Here is an 18,242-nt window from a genome sequence, read left to right as displayed (position 1 = left end):
GTACTAACATTTTAGGTCTACTGAAGTATACGATCAATTCCCGAATGCGTAATAAAAATGTTACGCCAAGCAACATAATTTTTATTGCAGTACATTATGTGTAATTAAAAATGCTGTAGAATGCTTCTGAGTTTGTTCGTGACGTCAACATGGATGGCGGAGTTGTTAACGCCTTCTTGACAAGTTTATTATTTTAATATTTTATACTTATCTCCAACTACATTTTTTGTTTCATTCATTTTGCTTGAAATTTTTTTCCACTTTCACTTCTGGGCAAATATATTCATGCCAATTTCTAGGACAGATAGAATTTTTTTTTGTAATGTAGTGGCAGATAAGACAACAGTATATTACAACTGTAATAAACTTCGCTACATGCCATTGTGCATAATGTAGACACAGATGTAAAGTCGTTATATTTTGAATTTCAGTCAAAGTTTGTCGTTAATTTCAAACGAAAGCCTTTACATTTTAGTAAAATATATTTCATGCGAGTCATTCCCGGTTAAATTGACTCGTAGTTACTGAATTTATTTATTTATTTAAATAAATTCAGTAACTATTTATTTATTTATATATTCATTTATTTATTTAAATTCAAATATACAGAATAAAGAAATATAAGTTAATTACAAAACAAACAAAGAGAAATACAAATAAAATAATACAAGCAGTTCAGATATAATATTACAATAAATAATAATAATAATAATAATAATAATAATAATAATAATAATAATAATATAAATATATAAGTAAAATAAAATAGGAACTAAAATATAATTACAGCGGCAATGGAATTATATAATATAATATTAACACTAGAGAAGAATAATATCGCACGTGAAAAGTAGGACTAATATATATTTCAAAATTATAGAATACAAATATAATATAGGTTGATTAATTCATACACATAGACTATAAATTTATTTAATCAATATAAATACTGTATAAATGCTGTGTTAAAAATTGAGTTTAAAATAAAGTGTTTGCATGCCAAGATTGACATTCGTAAATGCTAATAGAAATAATTGAAATGCGATCTCTATGGAATACATAATATAAATAATATTCTTCCAATAGATCAGGAGAAACCGACAGATGGCATGTTTTAGTCTATAATTTTTTAATACCAGAGAAGCTCAAAATGTTTATATTCGTGAGAACCTCCAAGTCATGGTGTGCGCTTCCACATAAAGGAAAAGGTGTTATTTTATTTCAAGAATATACTCCCGGAAATAAATGGATTTTTTCTAAGGAGGGTCTATCTTCCTCTGAATGGCGGGACGCAATTAAGATGAATGCTAACGTAGCACCAGTGAGAAGTCTTCATGGGAGATCCTTGGACGGTTTCCGTTGCAGATACTGCAACGAGATTGAAACCTTAGCACACGTCCTAGGATCCTGTCAGCATGGAGAACTCCTGAGAAATTCACGCCATCATAACATCCGAAAACTAATAGCACAAGCCCTTAGAAACAAATCCTTCGAGGTCCATGAAGAGGTGCATTGCGTTGCGTCTGAAGGCGGCGGAATTAGAAGAGCGGACATCGTGGCTCTAGACAAGACCAATAGTAAAGGCTTTATACTGGACCCAACTGTTAGATTTGAGATGAGCCAGACCCAACCATCCGAGGTCAACAAAGAAAAACAACAAATTTATGAGCCTACTATTCCGTATTTTCGAGAAAAATATCAGATGGAAGGCACCTGGGAAGTACATGGTTTAATGATCGGAGCGAGGGGCACCATCCCACGATCAACTGTAAACACTATCAAAACATTTGGAATCCATGACATCATTCCAAAAATAATTACTTCAACCATTAAAGGGTCTGTGGCAATTCTGAAAAATCATTTATACGGAATATCATGATACCCCCCCCCCCTTTTCTATTCGTTAGTGTGTGATTGTTACAAATATATGTACAAATTTATTATTTCTTAAACTTAAGCTCCTAGTTCACATTTCAATTTGGCTCATCTATCTTACTGTAATCATTACTATTCTTATATGTGTGTTATTCTGTGTTTTTGGCAACCCAGGATGCCTGGGCAGACTATTTCTTGAAATAAATTATATATATACAATATTTGTAATGAGAAAGTAAAGGTTTATAAAAACTAATAGCGGAAACTAATATCATATTAGGGCTCATTTTCTACATAATAATATTCTCTAAACTTCTTACCAAAAGTAACTGCTAATCTGCAATGTCGCTGACTTGCTTTTAAAACCACGTAACTGCGTTTGAAAAAATTGTACTGGAGAGCAAAGTAACTTCTTATTTTCTTTATACCTCAGCTAACAACTGATATATAAAATATAGAACATTTGGTAGCTTGCGAGGCGTTGTAAGCTGACGAATTTTGAAAATACACACAGATTTCAACATGCGGGAAAAATTCTATGGTGTTCGGGTAAAGAAATTTTAGAGTGAAAATTCATCTTGTCTAGTCGACAAAATTCGCCACTGCGTTTAATAATATAGGCCTAATTAATTTTTATTTTGTCTTCTCACGAAAAACTCATTTACTAATTATTTCATCATAAAAATGTTCAGTCAATATTTAATTTCGACTAACTTTTAAACGTTAGAATTCGTTCGTATTTATCCATTACATTTACTTATATCACACCCAAAAATGAGAAAACTTTATTTTAAGAACGTACTAAATGTATTACTTCAGTCAACATAAAATGCAATGCTTTGCAAATCTATTACATGACAATAAAGACTTCGATTTTCAGTTTATATGAAATGTATCATGCCATCTTATGAGTGGGAAGTGAAATAGACTATAATTTATCTAATGGATTTATGTAGCAGTACGCTATGTAAAAATTCGATTGTTATTTGTCTATTGTTTCTATAACAACGTCATAATAAATTCGTATTTCATTTATTTATAGTGAGCTGTGTTAAAAATTGAGTTTAAAATAAAGTGTTTGCACGTCAAGATTAATATTCGTCAATGCTAATAGAAATAATTGAAATGCGATTTCTATGGAATACATAATAATACAAAGAGTTTTTAGGCAGCCATTGCTAAAATCAGACATGTAACAGTACGTCATATAGGCCTACTGTAGGTAAACTAATCGGAGATGAGAATATAATGATTTAAATTTCTTTATTATATTCTTCGTAATATATTTATTATTATTATTATTATTATTATTATTATTATTATTAGAATAACTCTTCTCGGGTTCTCAGCCAGGTGAGTTGGAGATTAGCTTCCAAGCTTTCGACGGCTAGCTCTGCCATCTTCTTCAGGGACGAAGTCATACATTATTATTATTATTATTATTATTATTATTATTATTATTTTATTAATTCCAAATAGAGAAAATTTTCTTTTATACATTATATTAAGGTTTTAAATAGGTAGACTTATACATTATTATGTTATATTTTTCACATGCAGTTAATTCTTACAGTCTTTTGTAGATATGATGTACAAACTCTATAAATTGTTTATAAAACTGGTTTTCTCCTGTATTGATAGAAGGATTTGCAGTAATTTAAATTGCAGACAGATACATGAAATCTTAGAGAATGTATATTTCTTTCAAACACTGGATACTGAAAATTTGAATGTTCTACAGTCTATCTTTGCATATAGGTCTAAACTTTTATTCTTCCGTATTTTTTTTCTATATCTTTCCTTGATTATCAATTTAAATAATAGTCTCAATATTTTATTTACAACTTCTTAAGAAAAATTAACAGGAATACTACAGCTAGTATAATTATGGTATTGTATTGTATTTATTAACATTCCACGGTAGCCTTTTCATACATTGCTTCACAGCTAGAATATGGAACAAGTCAAAAAAACTTAATACTACTATAAAGTCTTAGGGTGCTATTCATAGACATTTCGCAGCACGCGCTACGAGCGTACTAAGCTAGCCCCGGCTATCCTCTGGTTACTAGTACAGAATTCAAATCATATCCTATCGCTAACACTGGTTTATGAATACGAAAAACGCTGATCATCCACCGGAAGCCCGCGCTAAAAATGTCTATGAATATGGCCCTCAATTTATAGTCCCCACAATTTATAGTCACAGTCTAGTTGAAATATATACAGATGATGTTTACAACATAGTCTACTAGTACAACACAAAGTTTTAGTATCAATTTCATGAAGCGTTGTTGAATGTCATGAACTCACCTACAGAACAGAAGGCGTGAGAAATTAGGTACTTCTTTAATTTGGCCCTAAATAATTTTATGTTTTGAGTTTCATTTTTTATATCGATAGGGAAGCTATAAAAAATGTTTACTGCCATATAATGCACTCCTTTTAGATAGCACGATAGACTTGCCGATGGAGTACGAAAGTCATTTTTGACGCGTATTTTTGTTATGAACTGCTGAATTAATTACAAAGTTTTCACGATTACATAAGAGGAAGATTATTAATGAAAAAATATATACTGACAAGCCAAGGGCATTATTTGTAGTTATTTGAAAATAGTCCTACACGATTCCCTAGATTTGGCACCTACAATTTTTGTAATTATTCTTTTTTGTAGTCCTTGAAGCTGAAATGAATTCTGATGGAATTCTCTGGGATATAACGGCAAATAAATAGAACGATAACGTAATAAGGAGACATGGAAAGCTTTTAGAAGGGGGTAATACTGTCAAGGCCTCCTAAAATCTTACAACCCCACATGCCGTACTAAAGAATCCGTTTGTTGAAAAAAGAAAACTAATAGATATTGGTAAAACATAATATTTTTAACAAGCTGACTGTGTAAAAAAAAACAGTGTGCGATGTAAGTATTGAAATTTATTTTACATAGTTCGAGTTTGTTATATTGAGCGGTATGGTTCAGAAAGCATCTCTACTCAGAAAATAATAATAAAAAAACACTTTTAAAAATAGTATGCTTTGCAACGTAGAAAAAATTAAAATGTATTTAAAATAAAGAAGAAGATGATGATAATAATAATAGTAATAATCACAAGTTTAGATATTTATGATCTATTTGAATCCCTAATTGAATCACTTAGGCCTATGCCAATATTTTTAAAAGAAATATTTGTACAAATGCAGACGGGCTGTATACTCGAGTCATTGAAGCATAGAAGAGCGCATCATTATCATCATCATCATCATCATCATCATCATCATCATCATCACCATCTGCTTCACGGGTTAGGGCTTTGGCCTGTTCCGTGTTCAGAGTAATTCATCTTGTTATCTGGTTCTAACAGAGCGTTCGGAGTTTAGAAAATACAGTTGGGTATATAGGTGTCACTGATCTCAAATATTTCATTTCTATAGTTTCTATTTTTCTTTTATCATTTTTCTTTACTGTCCACTTCTCGCAGCTATACATCAGCACCGGAGATGCTAAGATTTTATACAATTTTATTTCTGTAGGGGTACTTCTTTGCGTTTTATGTCTTACAGGTTTTCTAATAGTCCCAAACATCCTTCGAAATTTCTTTACTTTAACATCTTCATCTTCATTGCAGTTTTGTGGTATATATTTAAATGTAAATAAGTAGTTAAAATTAGAAATCTGTTCAATTGATTTATCTATAGTAAGGTCACAAGAAGTCCTAGATTTTCCGATAAATCCACGAGCGAAGAGAGTGGATTTATTTCTCAGACCGCGAGTGACATTTATTAGGACTATTTTGCGAATAAAATAAAAATGTAAATAATATAGGCCTATATCCCTAAAATTTGCTCACAAAATGTTAATAATTGTATATTTATGAATACTTAACCTATTCAGACATTGTGAAGTCGAAATATATGAATAACGATTACTGCAATAAAAAATTGAATGTTATTCAGTAATGCCAATTGAGAAAAGCGAAATACAGGTTTAAAAATGTTAATTAGATGTACTGCGCTTTTCTCTTGTTATTATAACAGAAATGCGTTTTCATTATCTACTGAAATCATAAATTAATTTAAACATTTTATGGTATAGGCCTACTTACAAATAACCTGATTAATACATTAATTAAATGAACAACTGTTATGAAGGAGTGTCAGTTTCTTTAGATATATTGGGCATGGAATTAGAAGATGAAGATGTAGATGAGGAAGTAGGATTTCGCACTTTATTTAGTACAATGGATTCATGCTCGTCGATTTACTTGGAAACATTTGGCGACACTGACTAAACAAAAGAACGGCCATGCAATAAATTGATAGTGATAAATCTAGCTGCAGAAATTATCGCGATGTATGACTGTGATTGGTTGGAATTCAAAATTTCATTACACTTCATTGGCCGAAAATGGAATGACGTCATATAAACTAAATAGTCCACATAAAACAGACACCCGCCTAAACATCCGAAGCCTAGTTATTAAGAAAGATTGCAGACCTCAGGTGGTTTCTTTCTGGGCTTCCCTCGCGATTCTCGGTCCACGAGTACTCTATTATCACCTCCATGATCACATCACCGTCTATAAATGGACTCTAAAATTGAAAAGCTACATTAAATAAAGAAATATTCATTACCCTAACGCTGGGCCCCATATCACAGCGCAGCATCCTTAATTTCAGTTAGAAAATTGAGAATTCCATAAAGTGACAGCCGTCCTCAAGAGATAAACTTGCAGTCAGTATTAATGTAATGTAATTCCAGGGCTCGGCGTGTGGATATTAAGAGGGGGTGTGGGGAGGAGGCAAATACAGAAGCAGGATGTCATACGAAACCGGTCCGGAGTTACAAGACTACCCCCATGTTCACAACACGCTTCCTCCTTTGTGAAATGAGTGGTATGGCCAGTTTTTTCTCCCCCTGGTATATCCATCAGCTGATAGACTGTAGTTTGTTTATTGCTATACTGACAGATCACAGCAAGACCACATATACGAAACTTGTTATTTAATGATGTTACATTTCCTAAATATCGAGTTGAAACATATATAAATTTTAAGCTATTCTTTTTAATAAATAGTAAGTAGGCCTAAATACTGCTTTGCAAGAATCTCTCATACTATGAATGCCTTTTCAGTACGTTAATATAATTCGACAGTCTTTTATTTTGTCGCCATAGAAACTTCTCAGTCTTGGAATGAAAGTAAGAATTCCGACAGTTTTTTTTTTCTTACCGAAGAAGACAAATTTACGTTAATAATTTCAAGTTGAAACGTGTATAAATTCGTAAGTTTATTATTTGCAGTTCAAAGAGCAAATGTTCCTGATTAAATAAAGGAAGGAAAACCACAGAAACATAAACATAACCTATAAGTTTATTCTTAACTTTCATTGCTTTTCATTTAAAATATAAAATAGAAGGTAAGCCTTATATATTTAGAAATTTTAAAGACATTTACATAATACAGTATTAAAATCTTTTAGAGAAAATTTTTCTATCTGACCACAGAGATCTCTCAGACTTAAAATGAAAGCAAGAATTCGGCGAGACGACGTTACATATCAGAAAGACTCAATTCCGAATTGAAAACTAAACGAATTTTTAAATGATTCGTTTTATATCTGAAGACTAAATTATTCTACTTATAAGAAAATAAGCGAATAACACAACGCATGTAATGCAACCAATATTATCTACAATTAATTTCAATATTTTGTCGTAATGAAAGATGATCGAATTTAAGCGCTTAAACTTTCGAAGACATTGTTAACTTAAATATACCTATTCTTAGGAAGTTAATCTAGTAGGCCTATACATTTCGACTGTCTTTTTTTTCCCGTCATCATAGAAACATTTGTGTTAAAACGGAGGTACAAATTCTGACATCTCTGTTTTCCGTCGCCAAGAATTCGCTTAAGTTTTTTAATTTCAGTGCGAATTTCAATAATATCTTTTCTTTAGGATCTAAACGAAAATTTTCGAATTCTCAAAATGGAAATTCTAATTCTACCAGTCGCTATTCTTCTGTAGTTAAAGAAACTTCCATAATGTTAAAACGAATAAACCAGTTGTGATAGCACTTTTAAACGTAGTAGATATAATGACGCTTTCAAAATAATAAAAATATTTAACGAGAACAAGGATATGGCAGTGAATTAATATAAGATTTTAATTTGCACCAGAGTGCCTCTTGATATAACAATTTTCAGTCCGAATTATCTCTTTTTTTTTTCTCTTATTTGTCCTATAATTTAGTTGCATGCAAATGAAGATCATATAAATCAATTTTTAATGTATCTTACTTTTCTGTTTATCCTATTGGACTGGGCATGAATTGTGTTTGTAGCTAATAAACTTTTATTTCGAATATTTATTTTAGCATGTTTTAGTGTTATTTTGTTTTCTACTTTTTTTTTTTTTTTGGTTGAACCATATTATCTAGGATATCATATTACCTACGCAATTTAATTTTCGAATTTAGATACTGTATCGTAAATCTTGCCCGAATGGCATTCACTATTTTTATATTCATTATAATTTTATATCCGATAAGTCGTAGTGTACAATTTTTCATTTTGTATCAATTTACACTTCAATGCAACATAAATAACACTTAGGCCTATCGGAAATACGACTAAATTGAATATGAAAAAAAAATAAACATACAACTAAACAGAAAGCTTGTACACTGAATAAATCCGTTGGGAAAGCCGCTCATTACTAGAAATTAACAATTTTACGACAAAATTTTCCTACGAAATAAATAGTCCATGTAGCTAACATTTTCGACTAACAATGACCATATTTATAGCATGTTTACAAATTTCTAATTCGTGAATTATACGAACACGGCGGTAAAAACGAAGATGATAATAATAATAATAATAATAATAATAATAATCATCATCATCATCACATTTTTTCGACTTCGAGAACTGGAATTTTTGGGGAATTTTATCACTCTAGTATGGATTACGAAAAAAAAAATAAATAATAATAATAATAATAATAATAATCATAATAATAATCATCATACAAAGGGTAATTTTACTGTTAGGTATTAGTTTGACATTCATTAACTAATATTAAAGGGACACATGGTCAGACTCCTCTAACTTAGGAACAGCGCGACGTCAATAAATAAGACATCAATATGACAACAGATATTTATGGCCCGCATAGAATTCTTATTTGTGACCGCGGCTTTTTTGCATTGTAAGAAATGTAAGACTTAGAAGATGCGTAGATCAATACTACACATTAAATTATTTACTTACTTACAAATGGCTTTTAAGGAACCCGCTGGTTCATTGCCGCCCTCACATAAGCCCGCCTCGGTCCCTATCCTGTGCAAGATTAATCTAGTCTCTACTATCATATTCCACCTCCCTCAAATCCATTTTAATATTACTCTACCATCTATATCTCGGCCTCCCCAAAGATGTTTTTCCCTCCGGTCTCCCAGGTAATTACACATTAAATAATAATAATAATAATAATAATAATAATAATAATAATAATAATAATCTTTAAAACACCTCTCGCAGTGTACTGTAGGTTTCAGAACTTTCTTCGACGTGATACAATACAGAACTCCAAAACGCTGTTTCTTTCATCTGAGACAACACGGAATATTATAGACTATTGAGAATGGACAAATATCTATGTCCTAGGTTGTTCTTTTAGGTTTATAATAATAATAATAATAATAATAATAATAATAATAATAATAATAATAATACCGTCTTATTGACCACAGATGAATTCAGGATGTAAGAAGAGAATTACAAAAAGAAGCTATCATTTCCAGATTAAAAAAAAAATTACGTAAAGTAGACACAATAACGTAGAAAGAATGACTTAATATCGACTCCCAAAAATATTGCTGGATAACCACCCTCTAAGAGCAGAAGAGAGCAAAAAACGTTCATGTAAACGACGTAGAGAATAATTTTAATAAATGCAAGTAGTAAATTATTAACATTTCAAAAATATTTCAATACAACTACAAACATTGTAATACGCCTATAGCCCAAATATTTTACTCGAACAGAAAGCAGAAACCGGAATAATGCAAAAAGCCTATGTGGTATAATAATAATAATAATAATAATAATAATAATAATAATAATAATAATAATAATCTTTAAAACACCTCTCGGAGTGTACTGTAGGTTTCAGAACTCTCTTCGACGTGATACAACACAGAATTCCAAAACGCTGTTACTTTCATCTGAGACAACACGGAATATTATAGACTATTGAGAATGGATAAATATCTATGTCCTAGGTTGTTCTTTTAGGTTTATAATAATAATAATAATAATAATAATAATAATAATAATAATAATAATAATAATAATAATAATACCGTCTTATTGACCACAGATGAATTCAGGATGTAAGAAGAGAATTACAAAAAGAAGCTATCATTTCCAGATTAAAAAAAAAATATTACGTAAAGTAGACACAATAACGTAGAAAGAATGACTTACTATCGACTCCCAAAAATATTGCTCGATAACCACCCTCTAAGGGTAGAAGAGAGCAAAAAACGTTCATGTAAACGACGTAGAGAATAATTTTAATAAATGCAAGTAGTAAATTATTAACATTTCAAAAATATTTCATTACAATTACAAACATTGTAATAAGCCTATAGCCCAAATATTTTACTCGAACAGAAAGCAGAAACCGGAATAATGCAAAAAGCCTATGTGGTATAATAATAATAATAATAGTAATAATAATAATAATAATAATAATAATAATAATAATAATAATAATAATAATAATAATAATACTGTCTTATTGACCACAGATGAGTTGAGGATGTAAGAAGAGAATTATAAAAAGAACCTATCATTTCCAGAATAAAAAAATAAATATTACGTAAAGTAGACACAATACGTAGAAAGAATGACTTGATATCGAATCCCAAAAATATTGCTGGATAACCACCCTAAGGGCAGAAGAAAGCAAAAAATGTCCATGTAAATGACGTGGAGAATAATTTTAATAAATCTAAGTAGTAAATTATTAACGTTTCAAAAATATTTCAATACAACTGCAAACATTGTAACAGGTCTAAACATTTTACTCGAACAGAGACCAGAAGAGTCCAAGACTATGTAGTATAATAATAATAATAATAATAATAATAATAATAATAATAATAATAATAATAACAATAATAATAATAATAATAATAATAATAATAATAATAATAATAATAATAATGCCGACGGCAAAGATCTTTTTTTTTTTAATTCTTGTGTTGGTGGCAGTAGATAATAGTAATTCAGTTCGAATAAAATTCTTTCAATAATGATAATGATGATGAAGAATGTGATAATAATAAGTAGGCCTAATATAACTACGGTAAGAAAAAATTAGGCCTATCTTCCGTTACGAGCCATAAGCAAATTTAAAAGTTTGTTTCGTAACTTTGTCCAGTAGAAATAGTTATTCTCGAAAACGCGCCTCGAGAACTCGTGCTCTACTGCGGGCCATACAGTTCGCCATAATGCGGAGGGTGAGATGGGGATGATTTGTGTTAGCCAATACTTCATATGCATTAAAGAAATTATGCTAAAAAGAAACGCTCTCTACACATTATAAACTTCTCACTATTATTACACTTATTGACCAAAAATTCCAGTGAAAGATGTATTGCTTCTGGACCACTGTGCAATGGTGGGGAGTACTTGAGGGGATGGAGGAGAGGGTAAGAAGGTGGTAAGTAAGAGTGGGGAGACGTAAGGAATAGCGCAGGGGAAAGGGAGGGGAAGTTTCGGAGAGGGGGGCGCTGATAGGTTGAAGAGAGGGGATGGTTATGTAACAGGCAAGTTGATGTAGCCAGAGAAAGAGAGAGAGAGAATTCGCAAAGGGTGGGGTGGTAGGAAGGTAAGGTAGTATTGCGGTAGGAGCAGTAGAAGAGAGGGGGAAAGAAATGACCAGAAAGAAATTTTGCTGAGAAAAAAATAACAATATTGATCTGTGGGAATTTAAGACTACATTTGTACAAGAAATTCTTACGAAAAAATGACCAAGCAATATAAAATGTTTAAAGACGAAAAATAGTTACCAAATTTCATACATAAGTGATGGGGTTCGATTCTTGGTGTCGTAATGGGCGCTATACGATGAAAGAATTCCCTCTGGTCATATTCAAGTATGAAGAAACATTTTTTCGTAGGTGGAAACAATATAATGTAGTAGTTCAATAAACACGGAACTTCATTCTATGTCCTTGCATTTTATTTTATGGTCTAGCCTTGGGTTTTATTCAGTTATTTATTTATGACAAGCTGGAGGTCTAAATTAAAGGGTTACTGCAAATACAGACACGTAAATGTTTAAGTAAAAGAATCTAAAATACATTTTAATAGATTAAGGAATAAATTCATCGGACAAGTAGGCCTAAATAAAAAAAAAAAACTGAAAATTAAACAAGGCAATACATTGGTATTAATATAAAAGTAGTCGTAGTATTCTAATTTAATAATTAAGTAAAATCATTTCATGCAATAAGTATCTTAAATTTGATTATGAAGAAATTGTAAGAAATTCGTGAAGAATACTGTTGATGTTAGAAGACTAATTTATAAATAACAGAGTAGGCCTAATAAGACTTTTAAATACAAGATTTTAATATTTTTCATTAATAGAGAAATTTCATATTATAAGTAACATAGGCTAAGAATTATGTTTTTGTAACTTAAGCTTTTCTCCGCCCCCCCCCACCTCACAATTTGAAACAGTTTGACTAAATCAGCTTATTTATGGTAAGCAAATTTCTAATTACGTCGTCTTCATAGACTTCTGCGACAGATAACAATAATGTATTTTCTAATTACTCAAGTATGTAAACATTAATTTTAGCAACAAAATAATAAAAATCGAACTCAGTTCTTATGTAGACGAGTTTATAAAACTATTTTGTGAATTACTATACGTATAAGAGATTTCCATATTTAATGCATTGCAGTTACGAAGTGAGTGTGCCGTTCCTTCTGAAAATTCCTAATACATTTGTATGAAAACTTCAGCATTTGTTAAAGCGATGTCGAAGAGCCAAACGAATATGATAGGCTAGGTCTAACTAAATGCAAACATTTGTGTGTTAATAACTAGAAACTGAAATTTCGTGTAAAAATCGAGGCAGAAGTTTCAGAACGCATCCGTTATTGCACTGCCGTACGTCCCTTGTTAACTGCATTCATGCCTAAGTCACACGAGAGGGGGGATTAGTCCGGCAACTTGCATAAGCCTGTGGCGGCCACTGCGGCCGCAATCGCCGCTAACCGAAGTTCGGTTTGCTCCCGCTGAAGATCCAACACTAACACTTTCTATTGCCTATCGCGTTCTTGAGATCTTTAGCAATAAATAATTTCGTGACCAGTAAAAAATGTTTACCACTATACATAACAATTAACGAGCATATATTCTTAATATTAACTAAATATTTTACCTCGATTTAATTTTACGAGTCTTTGTAATTCTTTTGTTTTATTTATTTACCCATATGTTTTGTCGTCTTTGCTATGTTTGTTCTATATTGCTTGTAACTTAAAAGAAACGAACTACATTAAATACATGCAACACAACTTCTCTAAAAAAATGTATCTTATTTTCCGGTCAGTAATATATACGTAAAGTTTTATAGTAAAAAAGTTTTGTGTGCGTTAACTATATCTCAACATAACCTAAAAACAAAATATCGTAGGCCTACAGACGATGACAAAAATTACAAACATACCGTTCAATCACACAACATAAGCACATCCCAACAAGCCAGGAATTAAAACTTATTTATATCTTAACAAGATCACAAACGAAAATATATCTACCGTAAATAATTCACATTAAGTAAATAAATATATAGAATTTCAAAGACGAAATTCATTTTAATTCTCCTCGTATATCATAAAAACAACTAATGAATAGCACATTGCGCAACAATGATACAAAACGAGAGGCGTATAAATAAAAACAAATGTTAAACAGTTGAATTCCGAAAATGGGATTGACAAATGCGGACTATCTCGCGCAATGAAACAAGAGATTAAAAAAGAGAATAACGCTATACCTACAAATTGAATAATTTATTCAGTAGGCTATGTAAGATACGAAAATTACATTAACTTTAATGCAATATCTCGCAATGATATGACTTTTCTTACTATATTCAATGTATATGAACAGCCAATTTGATGTCCATATTGATGTTAAACTAATGACATCGCCAAATTATCAAATGTGTATAAAAAGTCAACAATCTGATGGAAAAATTAAACAAATAAATATCGTTAACTACATGAAATTTACCATCACGGAAAATAAGGTTTGAAAATAAATGCGTCTTAAGACATATAGCGCAAACGAGAAGGTTAAAATACATTTTGATTTGAGTATTATTTACGTAGACCTAAATAAAAATGTCTTTGGAAATAATAAGAAACAGCACTAAAGAATTTATGACATTCAAATGAATAAATAATGAATTAGCCTACATTGTAAGACATTAGAATTCTGAACTAATATATTGACAAATCTTCATCAACACACAGAACACGAAATTAAAGTTAACAATTGAATAGCGCATTCCTTAGCAACGTGACGCAAGAAATTATAAAATGTTGTTAAGAACATTGGCATTCAGATTTTAACACGGAAACAATATAACAATTTACGAAGCTCGACATATGAATAACACATTTCGCGGTAATTTTATGCAATAAATGAATATATGCTTGTAAATAAATTAAAAATATACTGTCAGCATTTGGAATACGAAATTTAAATAAAAAAACATTCCGCTGTTAATATTAGGCTATTCTATGAAGATAAAAACTATTTCAAATTTTAACACGGGTACGATATTAATACTTTACGTAATTTGACAAGTCAAAAACTCATTCTGCAACAATATTATGCAAAAAGTAGAAAATTTGTTGCACATTAAATTAATAAATATTCTCAAAATATTTGAAACATGGAATCTAAATTTAAAAAAAAAAGAGTAAGGCATTCCGCAACAGTGACTTAGGCTACAGAAAATTAATACAGCTGTTACGCAAAGAAAAGTAGCTTTCAAATTTCAACACGAAAATAATATTAACACTAAGCAAGATTAACAAATGAACGACACATTCCGAAACAATATATGCAGAAATAATAACTGTTAACTACGATACTAAAGAATGTTCGTTACGAAATCAAATTAACAAATGAAGGACAGTCCATGTAACAATGTGATGCAAAAATGAAAATATTGTAAACTGTTGTAATAACAAAATAAATAAATATTCTTCTGCACAATTAACACACGAAACTGAAATTAATAGGAGATTTCGCAACAATGTGAGGCAGAAAATAAAAATTCATAAATTTCATTGAGTGAAGAAAATTGCCTTATACTTTAACACCGAAACAAAATTAACACTTCATGAGATTAACAGATAAATTGCACATTCCGCAACATTTTGATGCAAAAAATAAGAAAAATCGCAACATTGTGATGCAGAAAATAAAAATCCATAAATCCTATTCAGTGAAGAAAATTGCCTTAAACTTTTAACACCGAAATAATATTAACACTTCATGAGATTAACAAATAAATTGCACATTCCGCAACAATGTGATGCAAAAATAAGAAAAGAAAAAAAACTTAACTCTCACATTAACAAAATTCTTCTGAACTGAAACACGAAACCAAAAACATAAAAATAACGCATTCCGCAACATCGAGACTACAGATCATGCGACACGTACACGGAGTGTTACAGGTTCGACGTACTGGAGGCACTTAGCTCCCACCGCCGCAAGCAAGTCTGACAACACGTGCTCGACGTGCTTACCTGTAATTCGTTGACTAGCTTCTCTGTCATCATCTTGGAGTCAGGAGTCGTAGATCCACCCCCGCCACCACCATTTCCGCCACCACCTTGTGTGTTGTTGACCACATTGTTGTTGGGGGTGTTGTTGAGACCTCCGCCCCCGGCGCCCGGAGGCGTCGGCCCCCCGGTAGCCGTGGTGTTGGTACCCCCTGCGCCTCCACCGCCGTTACCCCCGTTGCCGCCTCCGCCGCCGCCCCCGGACGGAGGCTGTCCGAGGTTAGGCCCCGGCGGCATCGAAGGCGGACCTCTAGCTTGCTGCCAGAAGTCGGGGTTCATCTTGAAGACAGAGCGAGCCGCGACGGCCGACTGCTGTTGGACGTCAGCCGACATGGTCGAGGACCCGTCTGGGATCGGCGTCGCTCTGAGATCCAGAGGCGTCGTGATCGTGTTGAAAGTCGTCGTTATGTCGGAAATGTTGACACGGGTGTGGTCAAAAAACCGTGTTGAATCACAGAAGTAATTGTTGAAACCGGAATTTCGGTTGCTATTGTTGGTGGTGGCGCTGTTTAAAATCGGGTTGCTCTGTAGAAAATCCACGACCAAGAATTCTTGTAGACGTTGGTTGCAGAGAATTTCGTCGTTATTTGGTTTTATTGTTGTCGTTGGTCTTCGCTTTCCTTCGTTGGAATGGAAAGCTTCTGTTATTTTCTTCTTCCTTTCTAAGATGAACAATGGATTACAGTATTATAGGACAATAGGATTCTTGGTAATATAAGGATCGGAATAACTCTTGGCTTTGTTGATTCACTGTTGCAGTAAATCCAGGAACTGTTATTGATTGTTGTGACAGGAAAAAAATAATTGCTGAGGTAATCTTCCAGAGTAGTTTTCTTCTGTCTTCCTATGCTTCCTCTATCTTCTGTTTTGTACCACCTTTTCTTCCTCTTCTTCTTGTGAAAATTGTCGTGTTGAGTCGTTTGAAGTCTGCGATCTGTTTGTTAACAATGAACTTTCCCTGATGATCTTTTCCTCCTCCGCGACATCTACAAGAAATAGCGCCCGTTGTTATTTTCTTCTTAATGTCTCGAAATGTAGGAAAACTTCACCTTCTTCTTCCTCTTCCTCCTCTACTTATCTTCGTCCGGTTATTGATATTTCTCACGTATGTGTAAAACCTGGTTGTATCGTCTACTTCTTCACTTGTTTTCAATCACCTACTGACAACGTTCGATAGATGTCACAGCACAAGTAACACATAAACGGATTTATTTGAGTTCAGTCATGCAGCCACTTTTCACCGTTCTTCACGCTGGTGTTTTGAAGAAAAACTTAATTGAAAATAAAACGTAGGCTTCGTAGATAAGGTAATGTTCCTTTGCGATACCTTTGGCTAAATATTAATCTGTTATTAAATAATATAATAATAAAAACAAAACGAATGACGTGGGACAACTGTTCTCTGTAGGCTATAAAAAAAATTGTTCTTCTCTCTCCCTCTTTTTTCTTCTTCTTTTTTTTTATAATTCTTTCGGTAACCGGTGAGCGGTTGGGCAGCTGTTTGCTATTGGTTGTTGTCCCTCTAGCGGCGTTCGAACGAACCACAGTACCAACAGCAGCAGCACCTTCTCAATTCATCAACTCGAAAGGAGAAATGTTGGGTCAGATGTTCCGACGTCTTCTCGTATGTAATGTTCGGTTATTGTTGTCACACCTGTAAAACACAAAAAAGGGAAACAAAATTAATTACAAGATCGAGAGTGTATATCAGACAGTTTTAACACGTAAATTCTTGTAGCGAGTTTGTTAATTAAAAAGACACAGGTAAGAAATTGATGTTAAAAGTCCAAAAACTAGCACAAAAAATTTCAAAGAAAGTTTTCTAAGTTGTTGTTAATCACAAGTTACACTTTGAAAATCACAAGTCCGCAAGGTGTTTTCTTTTTAGAAAGTCGGAAATATTAGAGATGTTACCTCGCAGAATGAACTATTGTTTTCACACGTGCTAAAGAGCGTAGGCGGGCGTGTATATGTGTGTACGTCTTGTCGAAGGGATCTCAAGAGTCCAACTGAGGCTCTGAGCGAAGTTAACCTCTTAACTTATAACAAAACTGCGTCCCTCTTTATCGAAGACGGCAGCGAAGGCGCACCAAGTTACAGAGCACCTCCTTCTGCCAGAGTGGTATGTTTAGGAATAATACTTCCTAAATCCGAGAACCCGATACTACGACGACGACGACGACGACGAACGTCTAGAGAAACGAGGACGGCGCGACGACGACGCCCCCCCTCTAGAAAACGACGCCCGACGTCTCCGCGAGCGCTACACAAACTGACGAAGCAAAAGGAAACTCCCGTTCCCATTCCTTTTCTGCTAGCTGTCTCTCTCTGTTCCTCTCTCTCTCCTACTCTTCCTCACGCCGCCGAAGGAAGAGAAGGGTAAAAGAGGAACCGGCAAAAGGAACCCTTCGTCGCCTAAGAGAGAGAGAAAATATTCCGTGCCTTCCCTTCGCCCGTTTCCCTCTTTTTC

The 18,242-nt window shown here is 32.8% G+C and overlaps 1 protein-coding gene across 9 annotated transcripts in view; it reads right to left on the bottom strand.

The window, feature by feature from the left end:
* The window catches only part of dati (datilografo), an 811,390-nt gene that overhangs the window by 548,947 nt on the left and 244,201 nt on the right, over window positions 1-18,242 (bottom strand). For 8 of the 9 annotated variants that reach the window (XM_069846946.1, XM_069846942.1, XM_069846937.1 and 5 more), the window contains one exon: window positions 15,737-17,426. In XM_069846946.1, coding sequence (XP_069703047.1) covers window positions 15,737-16,105 — 369 coding nt within the window. In that variant the 5' untranslated portion in view covers window positions 16,106-17,426. Of the gene's footprint in view, window positions 1-15,736; window positions 17,427-17,686; window positions 18,048-18,242 lie in introns of those variants that run through there. The other variant, XM_069846939.1, reaches the window with a different exon arrangement.

Source organism: Periplaneta americana, chromosome 15, assembly GCF_040183065.1.
Source record: "Periplaneta americana isolate PAMFEO1 chromosome 15, P.americana_PAMFEO1_priV1, whole genome shotgun sequence".
In the NCBI taxonomy this organism is placed as follows: domain Eukaryota; kingdom Metazoa; phylum Arthropoda; class Insecta; order Blattodea; family Blattidae; genus Periplaneta; species Periplaneta americana.
This window is presented reverse-complemented; position numbering and strand designations above follow the sequence as displayed.